Source organism: Bombina bombina, chromosome 6 (assembly GCF_027579735.1).
Source record: "Bombina bombina isolate aBomBom1 chromosome 6, aBomBom1.pri, whole genome shotgun sequence".
NCBI lineage: Eukaryota > Metazoa > Chordata > Amphibia > Anura > Bombinatoridae > Bombina > Bombina bombina.
Window position 1 is genome coordinate 916759433 of NC_069504.1, and position 22639 is coordinate 916782071.

The 22639-nt window shown below is 34.6% G+C and overlaps 1 protein-coding gene across 1 annotated transcript in view; it reads right to left on the reverse strand.

The window, feature by feature from the left end:
• Window positions 1-22639, reverse strand: part of FGF18 (fibroblast growth factor 18) — a 223944-nt gene that overhangs the window by 30337 nt on the left and 170968 nt on the right. Inside the window, exon 4 of the mRNA XM_053716165.1 lies at window positions 5670-5776. Coding sequence (XP_053572140.1) covers window positions 5670-5776 — 107 coding nt within the window. The remainder of the gene's footprint in view (window positions 1-5669; window positions 5777-22639) is intronic.

Consider the following 22639-nt stretch of genomic DNA (forward strand, 5'->3'; position numbering starts at 1 on the left):
TGAACCACACACAAGAGGGTAGGCACACCATGCTAAATCCCTGCCATGTATATGGAAAACTGTCTATATCATTTAAAAAAATATTTATTTTTAATAACTGTGTTAAAAGACGTATCTCCTGTCTTTGATAATGTACATAGTAAATATATGTACACAATATTAAAAGAAATTACACATAAAGGTCTATTTTTGTTTTAATTTAGAATTGAGGATGAAGAAGTTATGATATATGCCTCTTGTACTTTCAAGTAGATATTTATATGTCCAGAGGTAGTTTAAAATGTAAGAATAAACGTTATCTCTGAAAACCTTTTCTATGCTCTGGCTTCAAATGGCTACAAAAATCAAAATGTCATAATTCAGATAAAGCATGCAAAAAAAAAAAATTGAATACACTTCAATGATCAAAATGTACACATTGTTTTATATGCACAAAACTGCACAGTATATACATTTAGTGATTGGCTAATGGCTGTCATATGATACAAGGGTTGTGTAAAATGGACTAATTTTAAAATTTGCTAGAAAATATTCTACTGTTCATTTCAAATTCAAAGTAAGTGCTATTACATTGTCATTTTATTTTGTATTTATTAATTATTCAATTCTTCTATATTTGGTGGTCCTTTAAAAATTCTGCCCTGTGAACCAAATGTATAGACAGAGAGTTCATCAAAATATCCAGCATTCAGATTATTTTTTATTTGGATTTCCAGTGGTAACTTTATTTTTTTAAACCATTCTGAAGCTAAAATAATTTAAGTTCTTTAAAATGCTAACCTTTCTTACCTCAGTTTTCTCTCCTCCTCCCTTTTCATTCCCTTAAAACCCCTTAGCATGTAAGCCTATGAACCCAGCTGTTTCGTAGATCACATTCATGAGAGGTAATTTACAACAATGCCCTCTATGCATTTGTCTCTTAAATGCTATGTAGAAAAAGGTGATGAGGGGCACTGGATGCTACCTTTGCATATTATTCCTATGTTTATAGCGCTGAGGACTTTGTTGGCGCTCTACAAATAACTGATAATAATCAGAACAGTCAAGCTAAGTGAAAAAATGGCAATGATGGTAACTGAACTACAAAAATAATCCCATTTCAAAATATTTTATTGTTTTTTTTTATTCACCTCTAGCTGTGGACATTAGAATATGGAGCATACTACACAAATTTCAGTGAACTTTTTCCTCGTGTTTACAAGGTTTTCTGTATTGTAGTCTTTCAGCATCTACATCCTATGTGATCTCATGTTAGATGATTGACAGACCCCATATGTTACATGTTGATGACATTTTAATATACCAATGCTTGATATATGTATATATACATGGATGGAAATTTCCACTAGCAAACTAGTCCTGGATGTGTAACAAACTGCAGTGGTCAAGAAATAACATTTTTGGAGAAGTATCTTTCCTCCCCTCACTAATAAACAAATAGTGATATTTTTCTGCTCTTGCATATTAGAGATGTGTATACAGATGAATGCAAACTGGTCAGGATTTTGCTGATTCGTCGAGTCGTTTAACATACGAACAGCCAAATACATTATTGGAATGATGAGTTATATTGTTTGGTTAATAAGCTTCTTTGTTTGTAATGATGTACAGGGGGACTTAAAATGAATTTGTCCATCGTCCCCTGTCAAAGCCTACAATAGTATTATGACTGATGTTAGCGACAGCGGTCAGGCACTAAATTCTGAATTTTAGTCATACAGGAGTTGTATGTTCTTTTTTATTTATATATATATATATATATATATATATATATATATATATATATATTTTTTTTTTTATTGAATTTTGTAAAAACTTGACATCAATAAACAATAAAATGTTGTATTTTACAAATCTTCTTGATCTATATGTAAGCATCAACTTTTAATGCTAAATAGATTGCACTTAAGTAAAGTCAATTTACAACTAAAGAAAAGTTAAGATTACAAAAATGGTTCATGTTAGTTCTCAACAATATATTATTCTTCGCACTAAGAAGCAAATCCTTAATAATAGCTGTAATGTATACATATGTTTATTATTACATATTTCTGTTACTATGTTATATCTCTGTGTTACCTATGTTTTTTGGGTTTTTTTACCCTAGTGGCGGCTCCCCGGCTCCATCAGTTTCTATCCTTCTGAAATAGATTTGTCATTGTCCATGTGGTTTTTCATACCCAATGTTTGTTAACCCAACCCCACTAATTCATTTATTGGCTATGTGAGGGAAGTTTCACTTATGGTTGTGTAAAATCAGTTTAGCTTTCTCCTCAGACCAAAATGGTTCCATTGTGGCAAAGAAAGCGCCTTTCCCTAAATAAGAATATTGTATTTGTTCCAATTGTAATGTATAGTTTATTAAAGAGATATATTCCTGTATAGTAGGTGCTTGTGATTCTTTCCAATATCTTGGAATTCATTTTTTTGCACAATTTTTAATTATCCTGAAAACTGCTTTTCTGAATTGACACGGAAGATTTACTTTACTGTTGAGTAGATATATCTTAGGTGTTTTTGGGATTTGGTGGTTGAGCAGTGTTGTAACTATTTTATGGATTAACTCCCAATATTCCTTTACCTGCTCCGACTCCCACTCCCACCAAATGTGTAATATAGTTCCCTTTTTGTTGCATCCTCTCCAACATTTGTCTGATACCTCTGGATAAATTTGATGCAATATATGTGGTGTTAGATACAATCTTGTTAGAAGTTTAATATTTGTTTCTACTGTCAATACTGATCTAGAGCTTTTAATGGTATTGGTCACTATTTGTTTCCACTCATTAGGTGTAAGGGAAATGTGAAGGTCTTCATCCTATTTTCTGATGTATGTAGGTGGTGTGTTAGAATTAGGTTCAAGTAGTAATTTATAAAATCTTGAGAGGATGGGGCCTATCTATCAAGCTCCTGATAGAGCTTGAGGCCCTGTGTTTCTGGCGAGCCTGCAGGCTCGCCAGAAACACCAGTTATGAAGCAGCGGTCTAAAGACCGCTGCTCCATAACCTGTTCGCCTGGTCTGAGCAGCCAGACAGACATCGCCGCAATTCAACCCGATCGAGTATGATCGGGTTGATTGACACCCCCTTGCTGGCGGCTGATTGGCCGCAATTCTGCAGGGGGCCGTGTTGCACCAGTATTGCTCTCCGTATTCAGCGAGGTCTGGCGGACCTGATTCGCACTGTCAGATCAGGTCCGCCAGACTTTTTGATAAATAGAGGCCTAAGTGGGAAACCTGTGGTGCAACATTTCTCAAATGTTGTTAATTGTCTAGTGAAGTGTGATATAAGTTTGTGATAATTTAAGTAGTCTCTTACTTGAAAGTATGAAAGTATGAAAGCTAATAATGGAAAGGAGGATTCAATTCTGATTTGAGATCTAAGAAAGGTTTAATGTTCTCCTGTTGTATGATTGAGTAAAAAGGAATGTTTATCTAGGATGTAGATTCCTCTATGTCTACTCCTTGTCCATATAGTATTAAGTTAGGATTCCCTATAAGTGGTGTAAGGGGAGATGGTATTGATGATATGTTAATGTTCTTACGTAAAATTGTATCCCAAGTTGTAAGAGTCACGTGTGTTAGGGGATCTTTATTTTTATTTATTTTCCTTTCTTCTTTGGTTAGTCTGCACAAACTGCCCAGATTAGTAGAAGCTGTTAGTGTTTCTTCTATACTAACCCATTGCTTGTCTCTCCAGCCTCTATGCCAATTCTATATCCTGACTAGTTGTGCAGCCTGATAATAAAGTAGAAGATGAGGCACCCCCAGACCTCCCTGTTCCCTTGGTCTATAGGTTAATGAAGCAGACATTCTAGGCCTAGATCCGTCACATATAAAGTTGTTAATGAATGCCTGTGCTTCTTTAAAGTACAATTGTGGAAGTGCTATAGGTAATGTTTGAAATAAATACAGGAATTTAGGAAAAATTGACATTTTTACCGCCGCTATCCAGCCTAGCCATAACAACGGTTTATGGTGCGACGATTGTAGTTCTATTTTAATGTTATGGATTAAGGTCTGAAATCCAATATTCGTCCGAACCAAATGCCTGCATTGGCGAATTTTGACTGAACCGATCAATTTTAACAATAAATATCCTATATTATAAAATGCCAGGTATGTTTGTCCAATGCAGTCATTCGCAAGAAAAACATACCTGTCTGTAAGGAAGGATAAGCAGTGACCACCGTGAGGATCAGACAGCAGAGAGGGTGTACGGGAGGGGGGGCGTGGCCGGGATCGGGCGTGATGGGGGAGTGGTCGTGGGACCGCTGCACTGTAGAAAATGGCCCATGTACACGGACTTTAGGGCTAGTATATATATATATATATATATATATATATATATATATATATATATACACATATACAAACGTATATATATATATATATATATATATATATATATATATATAAATATATATATATATATATATATATATATATATATTCATAAATGGGAACCAATACTTATTTTATAAATCTTGAATTTTATTTCATTTTAGTACTTGAAACACATTTAGGATTGTTAAATGCAATGCAAACTACAGTAGATATAATTGTATGCTCTAAAGACCACTGTCTTCTGTAAACATGTATGTGCTTTATTTTACTGAATATGAAACTGCAGGTTTTTTACTACCGAAGTAAATGCTACCCTGGTAAACTGAGCTATTACCTTATGGCTTTCAGGCTTTTTTTGAGTCACACACTGCTTTTGTCTATTTACTGGTTGCTTATCACAAGCCTACATAGAATATTTATTCTAAAATGCATTTACTTAATAAAACTACTTATCAAAGTCATTATTCATTAAATCTCTCTTAATTTAGTATTCCCCATCAACACAGGCAATTTCAGCCTTTTCATTGTGAATCTGTTCCAAGGTAATATGTATTCCCTGTGAAGACTGAGGCTTAATTTGTGGTTATTCAAGTGAATCAGATTGTCTGGCACTGGTCAGGTCCTTTGACACATACCATAGAGGCCTTAAAAGTAGCTACACATTTTAAATGGATCACATGCATATAAAATCATGCTAATACATTTACATAAAGTATTAATAAAACAGTAAAGATTTATGGAATTATAGTTTATCAATAAACTTTAATAACAGTTACAATACATACTCATGTGGATCCTTCTCCCATTTCAATTTTATTTAAGGGAACATTGTACTAAAAAAGAGTAACATATGATTTGTTTTGTTTTTGTTTTTTGTTTTTGTTGTCTGAAACAAAATGTAATATGTCAACTGTGTATGTCCTGCTAATGATCATTGGCTACTTCCTACTACCAACTATACCAATTAGCCAGTATTACTATGAAATATCCATCTGCTACTGTTTATTAATAGGAAGTTTCTATCAGTCAAGAAGCAAAAGTAGGAAGTACAACACTAATACTCATGTATTAGTTTATTAATTTAATTATTATTAATTATTATTAATTATTAATTAGTTAATAATTTTATATCACTTTTTCATATAGATTATATCTTTTTTATTATAATATCCCTTTAACATATAAGAGGATCCAAAATGGGACAGTCTCACTCTCCTGTCATCAATTTAATCATCATACTTACACACTATACTATCTTGGCTTTGATAGTAAAAGGCTTCACTACAAATTTAATGATACAAATTGACGTAGGTAGTAAACTTACCTTTCCAACAAGTTTGCCTTTTCTATTCATGCATAGGTAAAATTCTGTCTCCTTTCCTTTGATCCGGACTTGGCTACCGAATGTGTCAGTTTCCACAAGGAGCTGGGCTTGTAAAGGAAGAAGAAATTTGATTTACCAAAACTGCAACACCATGTACGAAATTAAAGCTGAAAATGCAAAATCCATGTTTATTCTGAAATCCAAAAATTTTTATTATTTTTTTGAAAATAAAATTATCAAACATTACTATTTTTCCCTGCCTGTAAGTCACAATCTTCACAAACTGTTTCTTAATTATTGGCATTTTAGAACACAAAAAGACAAAGCAGTCTATATTAATTTAAAACAACACCTTTCTGATTGCAGTACTGTACTATCTTTCTGGGGGGTACTATGTATACAAAAGTATTAAAAATGATATAAAACTGCCTTTAGGTTGCATGTATAAGCTGTATCATGACATGTAAATATTGTCTAAATGACGTAAGATATTGTTGCTTACACTTGGCTTCATCCCATCTCCAAACTGCCCCATTTTGCAGATGGATGTTTTCCAATATCCAAACTATTCCAAAGCCAAACTTTTTCCAATCACAAGCAGTTTGGATAAAGGGTTGTCTACCTGTATCAATTATGCTTAGTTCTTTTGATATAATTTGTTAAGTAATCATAGATGAAGTTAGGAGCATGTATGTGTCTTTAGCCAACTGGCAGCAGTGTTTGAAACAATGTGTATAGCAATGTTATACATAGTTGCAAACACTGTTGCCATAGAACTTTAAACACACATGCATGCTCCTAAGGTCTTATGAGCGTACCTTATTTTACTCTCTAACAAGAGATACCAAGTGAACAAAGCAAAATTGATAATAGAAGCAAATTATAAAGCTGTTTAAATTAGAAGGATCTGTCTGAATTGTGAATTCCTTTAAAGGGACATTATACACTAGATTTTTATTTGCATTATTGCATAAAGACACCACAGGTCCACATATTAAAGGGACACTGAACCCAAATTTTTTCTTTCGTGATTCAGATAGAGCATGACATTTTAAGAAACTTTCTTATTAACTCCTATTATCAAATTTTCTTTATTCTCTTGTTATTTTTATTTGAAATGCAAGAATGTAAGTTTAGATGCCGGTCCATTTTTGGTGAACAACCTGGGTTGTCCTTGCTGATTGGTGGATAAATTAATCCACCAATAAAAAAAGTGCTGTCCTAAGGTCTGAACAAAAAAAAGCTTAGATGCCTTTCTTTTTCAAATAAAGATAGCAAGAGAACGAAGAAAAATTAATAGGAGGAGTAAATTAGAAAGTTGCTTAAAATTGCATGTTCTATCTGAATCACAAAATAAAAAAAATAGGTTCAGTGTCCCGTTAAGGTATGAATGGGTCTTCTATTCACTAAATATAGGACCATGAGACAAAAAGCAATACAGTTGTTTAATTCCCTAAAATATTAATAATCAACAAAAGCAGCAGTATTATGCTGCCTTAAACAACCCCTTGTATAATGCATCCTGCTATTTAATCTTATAATAGTTGCACCAGTCTATCTATCTATCTATCTATCTATCTATTTATCTATCATCTATCTGTTTGTCTTCCTTTCTGTCTACCTAGCTACTTATCTCTCATCTTTAGGTGATAAGATTGATGTCTGAAGACTAGAAGTGTTGAGATTATATTTGAGTCTCTACCAAGGGTTTATAAAATTGACATTTTCACAGCAGCCACTGGAGGATCTATTTTCTGTTTAGTCTCCACCTGTGGGGTGTTAACTTCCTTCGTCTTCTTGCAAATTTCCATGTCTGGCAATTTCCTGGAAAACTAGTCTAGTATAATGCATAGCATTAGACACTTCTCTATACTGATAGCATCAATTATGCACTTATTTATCCTATGTCAATACAAATGTATTTTTCATTAACAAAAATCATGCAGACAGAATACTTTTTGGGATATAGAACTTTTTACTCATCAGGACATACATAAAAATCATCTGGAATGATAGATAAATACATAGATAAACAAACAAACAAATAAATAAATTTGTTCTGAAACATATTAAACACCACAGTGACATTAGGCGTGCATTTCTGTAAACCCAAATTGCCTTCCAATGTTTATCAAAGTTTTCAAATTCAAAACCATTTCAATTAATTTATCAAACCACTAGCACCTTTCTAATGCTTGTGCACACTGTAACAATGCACAATGTAACATACATTGGGGCAATTAGAAAACACTATTCCAATCCAACAGATAACACATTTGAGCTATTTGTCAAATGATTTTTAGACTTTTCAAATCATACACCTGGAATATGTTGTTAATTCCTGCACATGCTCATTTAACATGCCAAATATACTAGATCTCTTTTTATTTAATAGAAAGTAAAACATATAGTTCAAATAACAATTTTAAACTATTTCTATGCACTCATTGTAAAAACACTATCGCCTAGATTTAGAGTTCTGCAGTAGCCGTCAAAAGCAGCGTTAAGGGGTCCTAACGCTGCTTTTGGCCGCCCGCTGGTATTTAGAGTCGTGTAGGTAAAGGTCTAACGCTCACTTTCAAGCCGCGACTTTTCCATACCGCAGATCCCCTTACGTCAATTGTGTATCCTATCTTTTCAATGGGATCTTCCTAACGCCGGTATTGAGAGTCTTGGCTGAAGTGAGCAGTAGACCCTCTACCGACAAGACTCCAGCCGCAGAAAAAAGTCAGTAGTTAAGAGCTTTCTGGGCTAACGCCGGTTTATAAAGCTCTTAACTACTGTGCTCTAAAGTACACTAACACCCATAAACTACCTATGTACCCCTAAACCGAGGTCCCCCCACATCGCCGCCACTATATTAATTTTTTTAACCCCTAATCTGCCGACCGCACAACGCCGCAACCTACATTATCCCTATGTACCCCTAATCTGCTGCCCCTAACATCGCCGACACCTACATAATATTTATTAACCCCTAATCTGCCCCCCCAATGTCGCCGCTACCTTACCTACACTTATTAACCCCTAATCTGCCTACCGGACCTTGCCGCTACTCTAATAAAGTTATTAACCCCCTAAACCACCGCACTCCCGCCTCGCAAACCCTATAATAAATAGTATTAACCCCTAATCTGCCCTCCCTAACATCGCCGCCACCTAACTTCAAGTATTAACCCCTAATCTGCCGATCGGACCTCGCCGCTACTCTAATAAATGTATTAACCCCTAAAGCTAAGTCTAACCCTAACCCTAACACCCCCTAACTTAAATATAATTTTAATCTAACGAAATAAATTAACTCTTATTAACTAAAGTATTCCTATTTAAAGCTAAATACTTACCTGTAAAATTAACCCTAATATAGCTACAATATAACGAATAATTATATTGTAGCTATTTTAGGATTTATATTTATTTTACAGGCAACTTTGTATTTATTTTAACTAGTTACAATAGCTATTAAAAAGTTATTAACTATTTAATAGCTACCTAGTTAAAATAATTACAAAATTACCTGTAAAATAAATCCTAACCTAAGTTACAATTAAACCTAACACTACACTATCAATAAATTAATTAAATAAACTACCTACAATTACATACAATTAAATACACTAAACTAAATTACAAAAAAAAACCAAACACTAAATTACAAAAAATAAAAAAAGATTACAAGAATTTTAAACTAATTACACCTACTCTAAGCCCCCTAATAAAATAAAAAAGGTCCCTACCCTATTCTAAATTAAAAAGTTAACAGCTCTATTACCAGCCCTTAAAAGGGCTTTTTGCGGGGCATGCCCCAAAGTAATCAGCTCTTTTGCCTGTAAAAAAAAAACACAATACCACCCCCCAACATTACAACAAACCACCCACATACCCCTACTCTAACCCAAACCCCCCTTAAATAAACCTTACACTACCCCCCTGAAGATCTCCCTACCTTGAGCCGTGTTCACCCAGCCGGGCACCGATGGACCAAAAGAGGACATCAGGAGCGGCAGAAGTCTTCATCTTATCCGGGCAGAAGAGGACATCCGGACCGGCAGACATCTTCATCCAAGCGGCATCTTCTATCTTCATCCATCCGACAAGGAGCGGCTCCATCTTCAAAACCTCCGGAGTGGAACATCCTCTTCCTTCCGACGACTACCCGACGGATGAAGGTTCCTTTAAGTGACGTCATCCAAGATGGCATCCCTCGAATTCCGATTGGCTGATAGGATCAGCCAATCGGAATTAAGGTAGGAAAAAGCTGATTGGCTGATTGAATCAGCCAATCAGATTCAAGTTCAATCGGATTGGCTGACCCAATCAGCCAATCAGATTGATCTCGCATTCTTGGCTGATCGGAACAGCCGATAGAATCCGGTATGGTCGGCAGATTAGGGGTTAATGTGTAGGTAAGGTAGCGGCGACGTTGGGGGGGTCAGATTAGGGGTTAATAAATATTATGTAGGTGTCGGCGATGTTGGGGGCAGCAGATTAGGGGTTCATAGGGATAATGTAGGTGGCGTGGGTGTCCGGAGCGGCAGATTAGGGGTTAATTGTGTAATGCAGGTGTCAGCAATAGCGGGGGCGGCAGATTAGGGGTTAATAAGTGTAAGGTTAGGGGTGTTTAGACTCAGGGTTCATGTTAGGGTGTTAGGTGTAGACTAAGAGAGTGTTTCCCCATAGGAAACAATGGGGCTGCGTTAGGAGCTTAACGCTGCTTTTTTGCAGGTGTTAGGTTTTTTTTCTGCCCAAACTGCCCCATTGTTTCCTATGGGGGAATCATGCATGAGCACATTTTTCCAGCTAGCCGCTACCGTAAGCAACGCTGGTATTGAGAGTTGAAGTGGCAGTAAATATGCCTGTACGCTCCCTTTTTGGAGCCTAACGCAGCCCTTCAGAGAACTATCAATACCAGCGTTGTTTAGAAGCAACGCTATAAAAAAGACGCGTAGCTAACGCACCCCTTTGGCCGCAAAACTCTAAATCTAGGTGTATTTTTTTTACACATATTAGCAGTCATTATAAATGCTGAATGAATTATCTGTGATGTCCGACTTATGTTTTGACCACATATTTTTTTACTTATCTGATATATAAAAATCATACAATAACCTATATGAAATCATTTTATTTTTCTTATATTTTTTTAATTGTTTATTGTGTATTTACCTACTAAGGAGAAATGCAAAAGGTACAGCAATCCTAGAAATAGTATAATGTAATTCTTTTTTTTTTTTCTTTTTTTTGTTGATTCAGTGGTTTAACGTACTGATTTGAATAGCTTTGAAACAGATACATTAAACTCCCACACTGTTTTCCAATATTTTTAAGTAGGTTCTTACAAAGACTAGATTTCAGGCCTATGATTATACTGTAGGGACACAAACCCCAATTTTTTTTCTTTAATGATACAGATAGAGCATGGAATTTTAAGCAACTTTCTAATTTACTCCTATTATCGAATTTTCTTCTTTCACTTGCTATATTTATTTGAAAAAGCAGGAATGTAAGCATAGGAGCCGGCCCATTTTTGGTTCAGCATCTGGGTAGCGCTTGCTAAATGGTGTCTAAATGTAGCCACCAATCAGCAAGCGCTACCCAGGTGCTCTATCTGATTCATAAAAGAAAAACATTGGGTTTGTGTGGTTTTATAGATAACTGACAATTTTATGTTTGAATATACCGTGCCCGGACTGTTATAATAGTCACACAGACAAGTGGCTGTCAGATAACAGTCCGGCCACAAGATTATAGATAGATAGATAGATAGATTAGATAGATAGATAGATAGATGATAGATAGGTTAGAAAAATAAATAGATTTGATAGATAGATAAATTTGATGGATAGACTCGATAGATAGATAAATAGATAGATTCGATAGATAGATAGATAGATAGATAGATAGATAGATAGATAATTTCCCAGACAGAAAATTACAAGACATGCATGCTGGGACCCATGGTTAGGTTCCCAGAGGTGGGTGCCATGACCGAGGCTCTGATTAGAACAGAGCACTCTGGAGCGTATCTGTCCTCAGCCGAACTTGGAACATGCTTCAGCTTTCTGTCTGTCGGCCAAATATCCGTCGGACAGAATGCTGTCAGCTAAATGTCCGTCAGCATTTTGTCACAGTACCGAATATACAGATAGATATTATTATTTAAAAACACAGAATTTGTCAAATTGGTTTGCTGGACCCTAAAAATTGCAATGCAGCCCACCTGGAAAGTTTTTACACCGATTATATACTAAAGGGGTTAACAGTCTCATTCCATTATAACTTTCAGATGTGAGTGTATCAGTCAACATTTGAAGTTTATATTTTTCTGTTTTCAATGGCTTTTTTTCATTAAAATTAAAGTTAAGGTTAAATTCAAATTATTTTAATATAGCTTTCACATGGCTTTCTGAATGTTCAAAAAACATTTAATTTTTTTTTTGAGAAAAAAACAAATGGGGCCAAAATTTATTATCTAGAACGACCTAACCTGCACCTGACTTTGATCTCTACATTTCAACAATAAACATATTTCAGGTGATTTTGCCCATGCTGGATTTACAACACAAATGGTCCTATGCACAGTTTAATTAGATGTTCAGCAATTTTTAAGCCACCTGTTAATGTCATCTTTAACATGTGCTCTCAATATTGTGTGAGCACGAAAAGATATCCCCTCAAGAAGAGCCTAGACTCCTCAACATGAATTTTAATTGGCTGTTCCATCTTTGAATGGCGTCAAAGGTAAGAGGATAGTCAAGGACGTTGCTAGGTTGAAATCTGCCTTTCACATGATTCCAGTGCTTATGTGTTTGCAAATGTGCAGTAACTCTTCTTCAGATACCTGCAGTGTTACATAGGTTCCAAAATGGTGGCACCTATAATTAAAGGTAGGTGCATGGGTGTTGAATGTCCCTTTAATGAGAAATCCATACATACATAAAAAGGATTACAATAATTTTAACTTCTTGGTTTTGGTATTGCTCAGAATTGTCTTTCTACAGCCCAAAATAATGTACATAATTAATATATATTATAACTGCATATCTATACAGTCTATGTACTTAGAGTATTATAAAAATATATATATAAATATTTTATAGTACGGATGCCTGTATTTTTTTTATTATTCTAAACCAATTTGTCTGTAAGTGAATACCCTAAAGTATTGTTACTGGAAACATAATGCTGTTCCCAAAATCTATATAATTTGTGTGTATTTCTGTGATTTTTTAATATAAAAAAACATAATAATATAAAAATGTGGAACTCTACTGTGAAAATGCAAACCATATGTGATGAAAAATGTCAACTAATTAATCAAATTTTGGCTTTAACACAAGTACTAATTAAAATATTAATACCCCTTTCACAAATAAAGAATATGAAAAAGTTTAAAGATCTATTAAAAATTGTAATAATTTTAGGAATAAGTGGAACCTACCTTTAATATATCCCCCCTGGGCTATAGAAAGAGCATTCCATGCACTGACCTCATCAGTCAAGGGTACAAAGACACAGAAACTGAACAGCTGCTTTGATGGAAAAACACCAGGTAACATTTAACTAGCAATAAATGAAAGTATGTCACAAAAGCAATGATTAAAGTGGTTAGTGTTTGGAAATAAAGTCCACTAAAATCATATTCTTGGTACAATGTATATCATGTAAGTAGTTGGGAATTAACTTTAATATGCCTCATATGCTTATTATCTTGTAAATCCAACACAACGGAACTGCTAACGTTTATTTATTAAATAAATATTTTACAGATTTATATACTCAGTTAGGCTTATATATACTAGTTGAATTAAAAATAAAAGTGTTGGTTTTCAAATTTCTGGTCTCGTGAAAATTCCTAAAATTTGTACAGGTAAACACATAACAAACTCTCTTTCTAGCTAAGGTGACAAAAAGAAAAATAATATTCCTTATTGTGAACTATTAATAAATATTTTGTTTTGAAGTAACATACATTTCAGAAGTTTACTTCACAATCTTAAAAATAGAAAAGGACCAATTTAAATCTCTAAAATGTATACAGGAATTGTTTTCAAATAAATGTAAGAACTGACTCAAAATTCAAATATCCATGTAATCTAAAATACCATAATATCACCACATCTGATTTTTTTTTCTACATATACAGTAGGTGTTAGAATTTTGTAATGCAAATCTTTATTTAAAAAGCAACAACAATCAAGTCTGCTTTATAAGAAGGTTTATATTTTAAAATCAATTATGTATTTTTGCTTCAGTTTCACAAACACTTTGGCTATCTTTGGAATTCCATCATGTGTTATACAAAGTTATTTTTTTATTTACTTTTTATTTTTTTGCAAGAATTGTGTTAGATTTTTAAAACATTGTTCCGTGAAGATGTATCATGTGTGTTAAACTTATGAATATGCAAAAATACAAGATAATGGCCTCCATTTATGAAGCTGCATAGTCAGCATTAGGGCTGCTTATTGCAACTAAATGTTGTTCCCCCCCAATTAGGTTAAATTCAAAGGTAAAGTCCATTTGGGAGCTGCATGTACTGCAGCTCCAGAGCTGAACACAGCCAATGATTTGCTGGGTCATATGACTTCTTCTACCGATCAGCTCACCAACTGCTTCCTGCTTGGCACTAGCAGTTCTCTGCAAAGTGCGCAAGGGGGTTAAGCACCTCAATTTCCACAGTGCATAGAGCAACAATTACATGATCTAGCAAATTAGAGCATCCAGTTTTTGTACTACAGTTTCCCTTTCAAGGTTTTTTTGTAAATATTGTGTCAAACCAGCAAAAAAGCAAACCTTTTCATTGTGGGCTTTGATGGAATGCCTCATCTGATTTTAGCTATTTTTACTGATACAGTACACATGGCATATGCACAAGGTCAGATGTTTATTCTCTTGTACCCCTAAGCACAATTAAAGCACGTTTTCAGCCTAAATGTGCTGGGAGTGTCCGCACTTGGTTAGATTCGCCAGTTTCAGCTTCTGGTTGTAATGAATAACCAAGTCTACAAAACCCAATATCAGAAGATAGGGGATATTGCAAATATGTGTTATTTGATTACCCCAAAGCAGTTGCCTACATTGCCAAATTGTCTGCAAGTAAATTATTTAATAACTTAAAAAATAAAAACTATGCAATGTGATAACAATTTAACTCTTAGCTTCTGATTGAGAGTATGTGAGAAATAGGAAATAACAATCAATTCCATTTGTATGTGAGGTTTTGCTATACAAGGATACCACATCCATGGCTACCAGTATGTTATTGGCAGGTATTTCTTTAATTTGGCTGTAAACTATATTATAAAATTACAGATGTTAGAGGCTTTACAGCTTTTTCCGCACAAGGCCAGATATCTATTCAGTGTTCATACCTGTTGATTTTGGTTTCCCTGGATTCACTGGTTTGTGGATTTTTTGAAGAATGTAGAAATCCCCCACACTACCATTGCGTGGTATCATCTTTTCCAGTTCTTGATGAATGGTCTTAGGAAAGGATCCAATCGGACTCTTGAGTTGTGGTATACATTATGGGCTAGGATTGTGGCCCAGGTTTATGTTAGAGGTTTGTTCTGGCAGTTGTCTGTTTTCCACAGCTAGACAGTTTTAGGTGCTCATTACTACTTTGCATTTGTTATCTGCTCATTAAATGGTGATTTTTAATCTTTTTAAAATTATTTATGGATTGGAGAAGAAATTAAAAAAAAATTCTCTTGGGCCTTTGCCAGAGATGCCGTTCTCAAGACAAATCTTTTAATGCAATTGTTTCTTTTTAAAAACCTTGTGTTGGTGTGAAATTTGTTTTCTCTTCTGTTATTGCAGTATAGTTGCGATATTCTCTTTGCTGTGAAAATATTATTTAATCCACAGCTTCCAAAAAAGTTCCTAAATCTGAATATGGTTGAAATTTGCACAGTGGTTCCCCAAGGCAGAACATGCTATGATCTGAGATATCTTTGCAGAAAATACAGTATGTCTTCAGAAAGAATGGAACACATGCAGGAACTGTTAGTACTTTCACTTTGCAGCACTGCTCCACATTAGACTGTTCTCTGCAAACAGAGCTTTGCTCTGGCTGCATTGTGTAAGTTTTCCTTAAAATAGTGCATTCAGAGCAAAGTGCTGTTTGAAGAGAACAGTCAAATATTGAGCAGCGCTGCAAAGCAGCAGTAACTGTCTCTCAGGAAATTTTTCAGCACTCCCCCCTAGTCTTTCCCAGTCTGCAAAGCTGTGACTTTTGAAAGTAAGATGTTCTTGTGCGAAATGCACCTTTTTCTTTACTACGTTTCTACCTTGTGATGTTAGGCTAAGAGAAAGGGAAACAAATGTGAGAGATTTTAAAAACTTTATTTTTTTTGTCTGTAGCTAATATGGAAAGCAATTTTCAACTGCTGCACTTTATTGTAAAAGTTTAAAAATGTATTTACTATCCAGTTAATCAACACATTGCAATTGAGCTGGTGCTTAAGTGTAACTCAATTTAAAATTGAATTTTATTTCAAAATGACCCGCTGAATTTTTTTCACAAAAAATATCTCATCACAGAAAGTGAAGAAAAGTTCTACCTCTAGGCAGTACTTATTTAATCTTAAACCCCTTAGATAACTAATTTCTCCTGGCTTAAAGGGACAGTTTACTCAAAAAATTTCTCCCCTTTAATTTGTTCCCAATGATCCACTTTACCTGCTGGAGTGTATTAAATTGTTTACAAGTAGCTCCTTTACCCTTATATTGGCATTTGAAATTGTTAATTTAGCATGTGGTATCCCCACCTATTCTGAAAGTTTGTGGCCACGCGTACCAGCTATAGATAAGCTTTGTAAACACAGCCAGCAGAAGAAATTACACTCCCAGTGTGATAAAGCAGAGATAAGGTAATAAAATGTTGATTTTCCATTGTTCTCTCAAAGTATTGGTGATTGTTTTAAGGACAGATATAAGATAAAGAAGCAGGTATATGTGCACAATGTGATACAGTAATGAGATCTGATTATACCTACAAGCTCAACCTATTTTATTAGGCTGTGGCTTCAAAGCACAAAATCAGAGCTTTAATATACAGAAATAAACCTTAAAAAGCTAATTTTCATACATTTTTTACTCTGCAGTTGGTAAAAAAAGCAATTGTGAACACATTAAGGGAAAAACTATTTTACAGTATACTGTCCCTTTAAAGGACCAGTCAACACAGTAGATTTGCATAATCAACAAATGCAAGATAACAAGACAATGCAATAGCACTTAGTATGAACTTCAAATGAGTAGTAGGATTTTTTTTTTCTGACAATTTTAAAAGTTATCTTTTTCCACTCCCCCTGTACCATGTGACAGCCATCAGCCAATCACAAATGCATACACACTTATTCTTGCACATGCTCAGTAGGGGCTGGTGACTCAAAAAGTTTAAATATAAAAAGTTGTTTAAAATTGCATGCTCTATCTGAATAATGAAAGTTCAATTTTGATTGAGTGTCACTTTAACAGTTGACAATCGAAAAAACAGGTGTTCCCAAAAGGTAGATCAAGATTCACCGGTAGATTTCTAAAAGGTGACAAACAGTTCACCAGATTGTTGTGTGATTTCCCATTTTCCCTCAGCCAGAAGAATTGATATGGGTTTATGTTGAAATATGTCCCTTTAAGAAAATTCATATGCTTAGCATAAGATACTAGAGTATCTATTGTTACCTATCATTGATTCTCATTTTATGTATTGTTTACCCATTTAGAACCCTTTTAAAGGGACAGTCTACAATTGAATTTGTATTGTTTTAAAAGATAGATAATCCCTTTATTACCCATTCCCCAGTTTTGCATAACCAACACAGTTATATTAATATACTTTTTCCTCTGTGATTACCTTGTATCTACGCATCTTCTGACAGCCCCCTGATCACATGACTTTTTATTTATTATCTATTGACTTTCATTTAGTACTGTGTTGTGCTAACTCTTAAATAACACCGCGGGCATGAACACAATGTTATCTATATGTCCCACATGAACTAGCAGTCTTCTGTAGTGAAAAGCTAATAAAAAAGCATGTGATAAGAGGCTGTCTATAGTGTCTTAGAATCAAGCAGAAATTTAGAGGTTTAAATGTTATAAAGTGTATTAATATAACAATGTTGGTTGTACAAAGCTGGGAGAATGGGTAGTAAAGGCATTATCTATCTTTTTAAACCATAACAAGTTTAGTGTAGACTGTCCCTGTAATAATATTTTCAAGCTCTGATAAAGCTAGCAAACACAATGTAATTGCTCTATGAAGTAACAGGGTTGATCACAGTTTTTTGTTTGTTTTCAGCAGATAATGATTTCTAAATATTGGCCGATATTGGTGTAGATAACAATAATTTAGAAAAGTTTATTTAATAATTCTTCTACAAAATTCACCATTAAAGTATATGAAGATTGTATTTAGATAAAGAACTAAATAAGCATTTATAAAGGATTGTAATAAACTAGATTGTCAGAGTGTTTTTCTACGGACACTACAATCCAAAAATGCTTCTGTTGTTAATACCCCTGAAGCTCGGAATTCATTAGAGGCATTGCTAATAAGTGGAAAGGTGTTGTCGGGGGATTTATCACGGTTTTTTAGCTGTGGAATTCAAAAAGTGACAAATGGCCCTGAAAATGAGTTGTTAATTATTGAGACTTTGTGATCACCCAAACAGGACAAGCATATGCTTTTTTTGCAAAACTGATAACATTAACAGTGCTTAGGATAAATATTAAAATTGACTTATTGTGGTGGCATCATTATGGAAAAATAAAATATATTCTTACCTGATATATTATTTTCTTTCTTGGTAGTGGGAGTGTCCACAAAATACTTATTCTTACTTATGGGAATACATCACCTACCACAGGAGGAGGCAAAGACACCCCAAACAGAGCATTCAAATATCCCTCCTACTTCCTCTACTCTCCCAGTAGTTCAAACTGAGGATAGGGAAAAGTAAAAGAGAAAAAATGGGGTTAAGAGGTGCCTACTAGACTGCCACCAACAAAAAATTCAGGGTGGGTTCATGGACTCCAAAAAAGAAAAGAATTTATCAGGTACAAATAAATGTTATTATCTTTCTAATGGTAGTGAGAGTCCACAAAATCCTTATTCTTATATTATGGGAATCTATACCAAAGCTGTGAAGTCCACACAGAATTTAGGGTGAGATGAATAGGTAAGGCAGTCACCTAGTTACTAGGTACCACTGCCTGAAGAACCTTTCTCCCAAATGATGCCTCAGCCAAGGCAAAAACATCAAACTAGTAAAATTTTGTGAAAGTATGTAGAGAAGACCAGGTTGCAGCCTTGCAGATCTGTTCAACCAAAGCCTCATTCTTGAAGGCCTAGGATGTTAACACTGAATGGGTGGAATGAGCAGTATTATGAGCCGGAGGCTACTGACCCGCCTCCCAGTAAGCCATATGAATAAGACATAAATTAAAAAGATTTAAAAAAAAATAGCAGTGGCCTTTTGGCCTTTGTGCTTGCCAGAGAAAAGTATGAACAGGTATGACGAGTGACAAAAATCCTTAGCAGGAGGGATAGTTGAATGCTTTGTTTGGGGTATCTTTGCCTCCTCCTGGTGGCCAGGTGATGTAATCCAATATGTGAGAATAAGGATTTTATGGAGTCTCACTACCATTAAAAACAAATGGCTCATCTGTAGTGGTAACACACAGAAAATTATCAAATATATTATAAATTCCCCACAGTACTTTTTTTTATTATTTAAAACACCATTAAACACTATAAACTTGCATAATAAACTTGCACAATAAACTTGCAGCCATCGGCCAATCACAAAATGCATATATAAATACATACTGGGAATTATCGCACATGCTCATTAGGAGCTGGCACCTCAGAAAGTGTGCATATAAAATGATTGTGCACATATGGCTACAACTAGAAAGTTGTTTAAAATTGTGTGCTCTATCTGAATCATGAAAGTTTCATTTCTCTCTCTGTCTGCCCACTCCAACTTCTCCAGTCTTCCAATTCTATACTGTCATTTCTATCCCCTACAGTATGGAAAAGTAAGTGATCTTTACAGGGACAGTAACACTTTGAGATTTATTATAAAATGTTTAATGTAGTAAATCAACTTTACCATTTTCTTTAATTATTTATTTTGCCCTATTTCTCTGAAATTTAAGACTGAAAATTATGTTTTTTACCATTTTTACAGTTCTGACAACTGGAAGGGCACATTCACAACCTTAATCCTGCCACATATCTGTATGTCAGCAGAGATTATCAGATAAGAAACTAAAATATGTGTCAGCTTGCTAACATAATGACAGTGGTTAGCTGTGTCTTCTCTAGTAACAAGTCCTGAATGACTCCCCCAAATAAGGGAAGTAGTGGGTAGAGTTTGATTATTTAAAAAAATGTGCAGCAAACAAGATTGTTATACATTCAAAACATTTTCAAACGAACCCACTATGAGAAGAGATTGAAGAGGCTGTACAAAATTATGTATATTAATATCCAGAATTACAATTAAACATTGTACAAAGCTTAGATGCTCCCTTTTATTTTAGCATAGCTGCAGTTAAAACAAGAGAATATATCTCAGTATGAATGTAAAATATTGCATAATCTGAAAATGATTAAACTCTAGGTGAACAATTTTGCTATTGGGCAATTTCAATATTTATTTTATTCAGCCACAATAGTCTAGACATCAGCAGCTACTATTGCATGAATTCCTTGACAGCTAGATATTTTGACTTTTTTTTCCGTAAAAAAAATATATTTCTTCTAAAAAAGTGAAAATCTTCCATTGCACACTTTACCCTTATTGGCCCATTTAACCTAAACCTTCCTGAGAACTCCCACTGGAAGTAAGAGAAATTCCTTAAACGTCTAACTAAAAAGGATTATGCATATGCTGAAAATCTTTCTTGCAGCTAACAAAACATTTAAAATTTGTGACAAATTTGAAATAAATATAAAGAATTAAAAATTATCTTTAGAAAAAGAAAGCAAAGTATCAGAACAAGGAGTATGTGGTTGTTTAATTTCATTTAAACAGCCCAAAACACATTTAAAAAAATATGTATAAAAGACGATACTGTATAAGGGTTTCTTACAGATTTTTCCTGGTTAGGCTACATACTTTGCATTAAATCACTTTCTGATTTGTATCTTATATATAAATTTCAAAGGCATTCCAAAATAATAAAACTTCAGTAGTTGGCCACAGTTTGCAGGAAGCACTCCACATTGTCTGCAACAGAACATTTCTCTAGTACATTTAACTAAACATTAAGAGCTGAAAACTTGGGAAAGAATTTTTCATCGTCAGACATAACGTACAGAGTCTAGCCTATTTTGATGCCAATTACAGAGGTCATTTTTTAGTGAGCCCATATCTTTTTTAAAAAGTGCCAACATTGTAAAACGAAGAATTCCTGTTCTGACCATGTGTTAAATATTTGAAATCTGTTCAAAAGCCAGATGCGAGAAAAAAAAAAGATTTTACATAAAAATAACTACTAATGCAAAAAAAGGTGATAAAAAAGAAGCTTGTTGAACTACACTGTGACTGGCCATGTTGTGGACAGTAAACGCCTTGTAGTTATAAGACATTTCTGCTGTCTTGCTATAGAATAACATATAAACCAAGTCTAAACATTTGGTTTTAACTACCCAAGCTCCACCTATTTACTTTCCTTAGTTGGAAAAGAGAACTTGAGTCTGCAGACAACAAGACTAGCTACAGTTATTAGCTTTGTGCTCTAACAAATCTGCTACCTGCCTTTATGGATAGTGATTTTAATATGATGGCTACCTTAATGGTTTGTGGGGACTAATGTTAATCATATAATTAAGATAATGCCCTATATTGGCAAAGTACTGAAGAAGTGAACTTTCATAACTTTTGGCTGCTGTAGGTACCAATGCGTGAAAAAAAATGCATACAAAATGTAATGTTAAATTCTGTAAGTACTGTAAGTTTATTTATGTACTATGAAAATGTAATTCAGAAACTATTATAAAAATCAGAGGAAATTAAAAGGTGTTGATCATCATTTTTTTAAAAAGTTCTCAATAATACACATATGAACATGAATTGGAGGCCTTCAGGCAGAAATGTAGGCATCTGTTCCATCCATAGGGCAAGATTAAGTAAGGGCCGGACGGAAAATGTTCGTTCCCACGAACCTGTCCGCCTGGCATCACGGGCACATTTACATTGCACACTACATTGTTTGCAATGACGTCCCCTACTCTCGCGCAGTCAAACACAGGCCGATCTGGGGCTGTCAATCACCCAGGTCCGACTTGTCCGGGATGATTGCAAACCGCAAACTCAGAGGTGGCATATAGTTAAGTACCAGCTGCAGGCTCACTCATGCAAGCCTGATCTCTTAAGATGCATCACGTAGCTTCATAAATCTCAACCATAGTTCCACAAAAATGTATACAGTTTAAAAACAGACATTCAGAATTCAAGCATATATACATATATACAAACACATACACACACGCATATCTTTATTAATAGCTACATATACATGTACATATATTTATAGGCACAAGAAAAGTATGTACAGTACAAGAACACCCCATGCAAGCCTTTTATTATCACTCATGTATTAGCTATGTTTTTGTAGCAAGTACCACTACTAGGATACTTTTGTTTCCTATGTACTACAACTGCAACTGTCACACTACTCGAGTTAGTGTCAAAGTCATAAATACCCAGAGACTGAGGTAGGGGTAAGAAGTAAGCAACTGAAGCCTCTGGACAACGCCTGACAGAGACTGATTCAGCAATGTACAGTAGAGAACAAAAGGTGGTACCTGTAGTATGATATGTGAAGACTTCACACCAATTCTGGAATAGTGTGACCACAAGTGGTAGTAGCTTGAGTGGTAAGAAGAGTAAGAAGAGCCAAGGTCAAAACACACTCGAAAGTAAAAGCCAGGTAGAGATAACAAGGTGAAG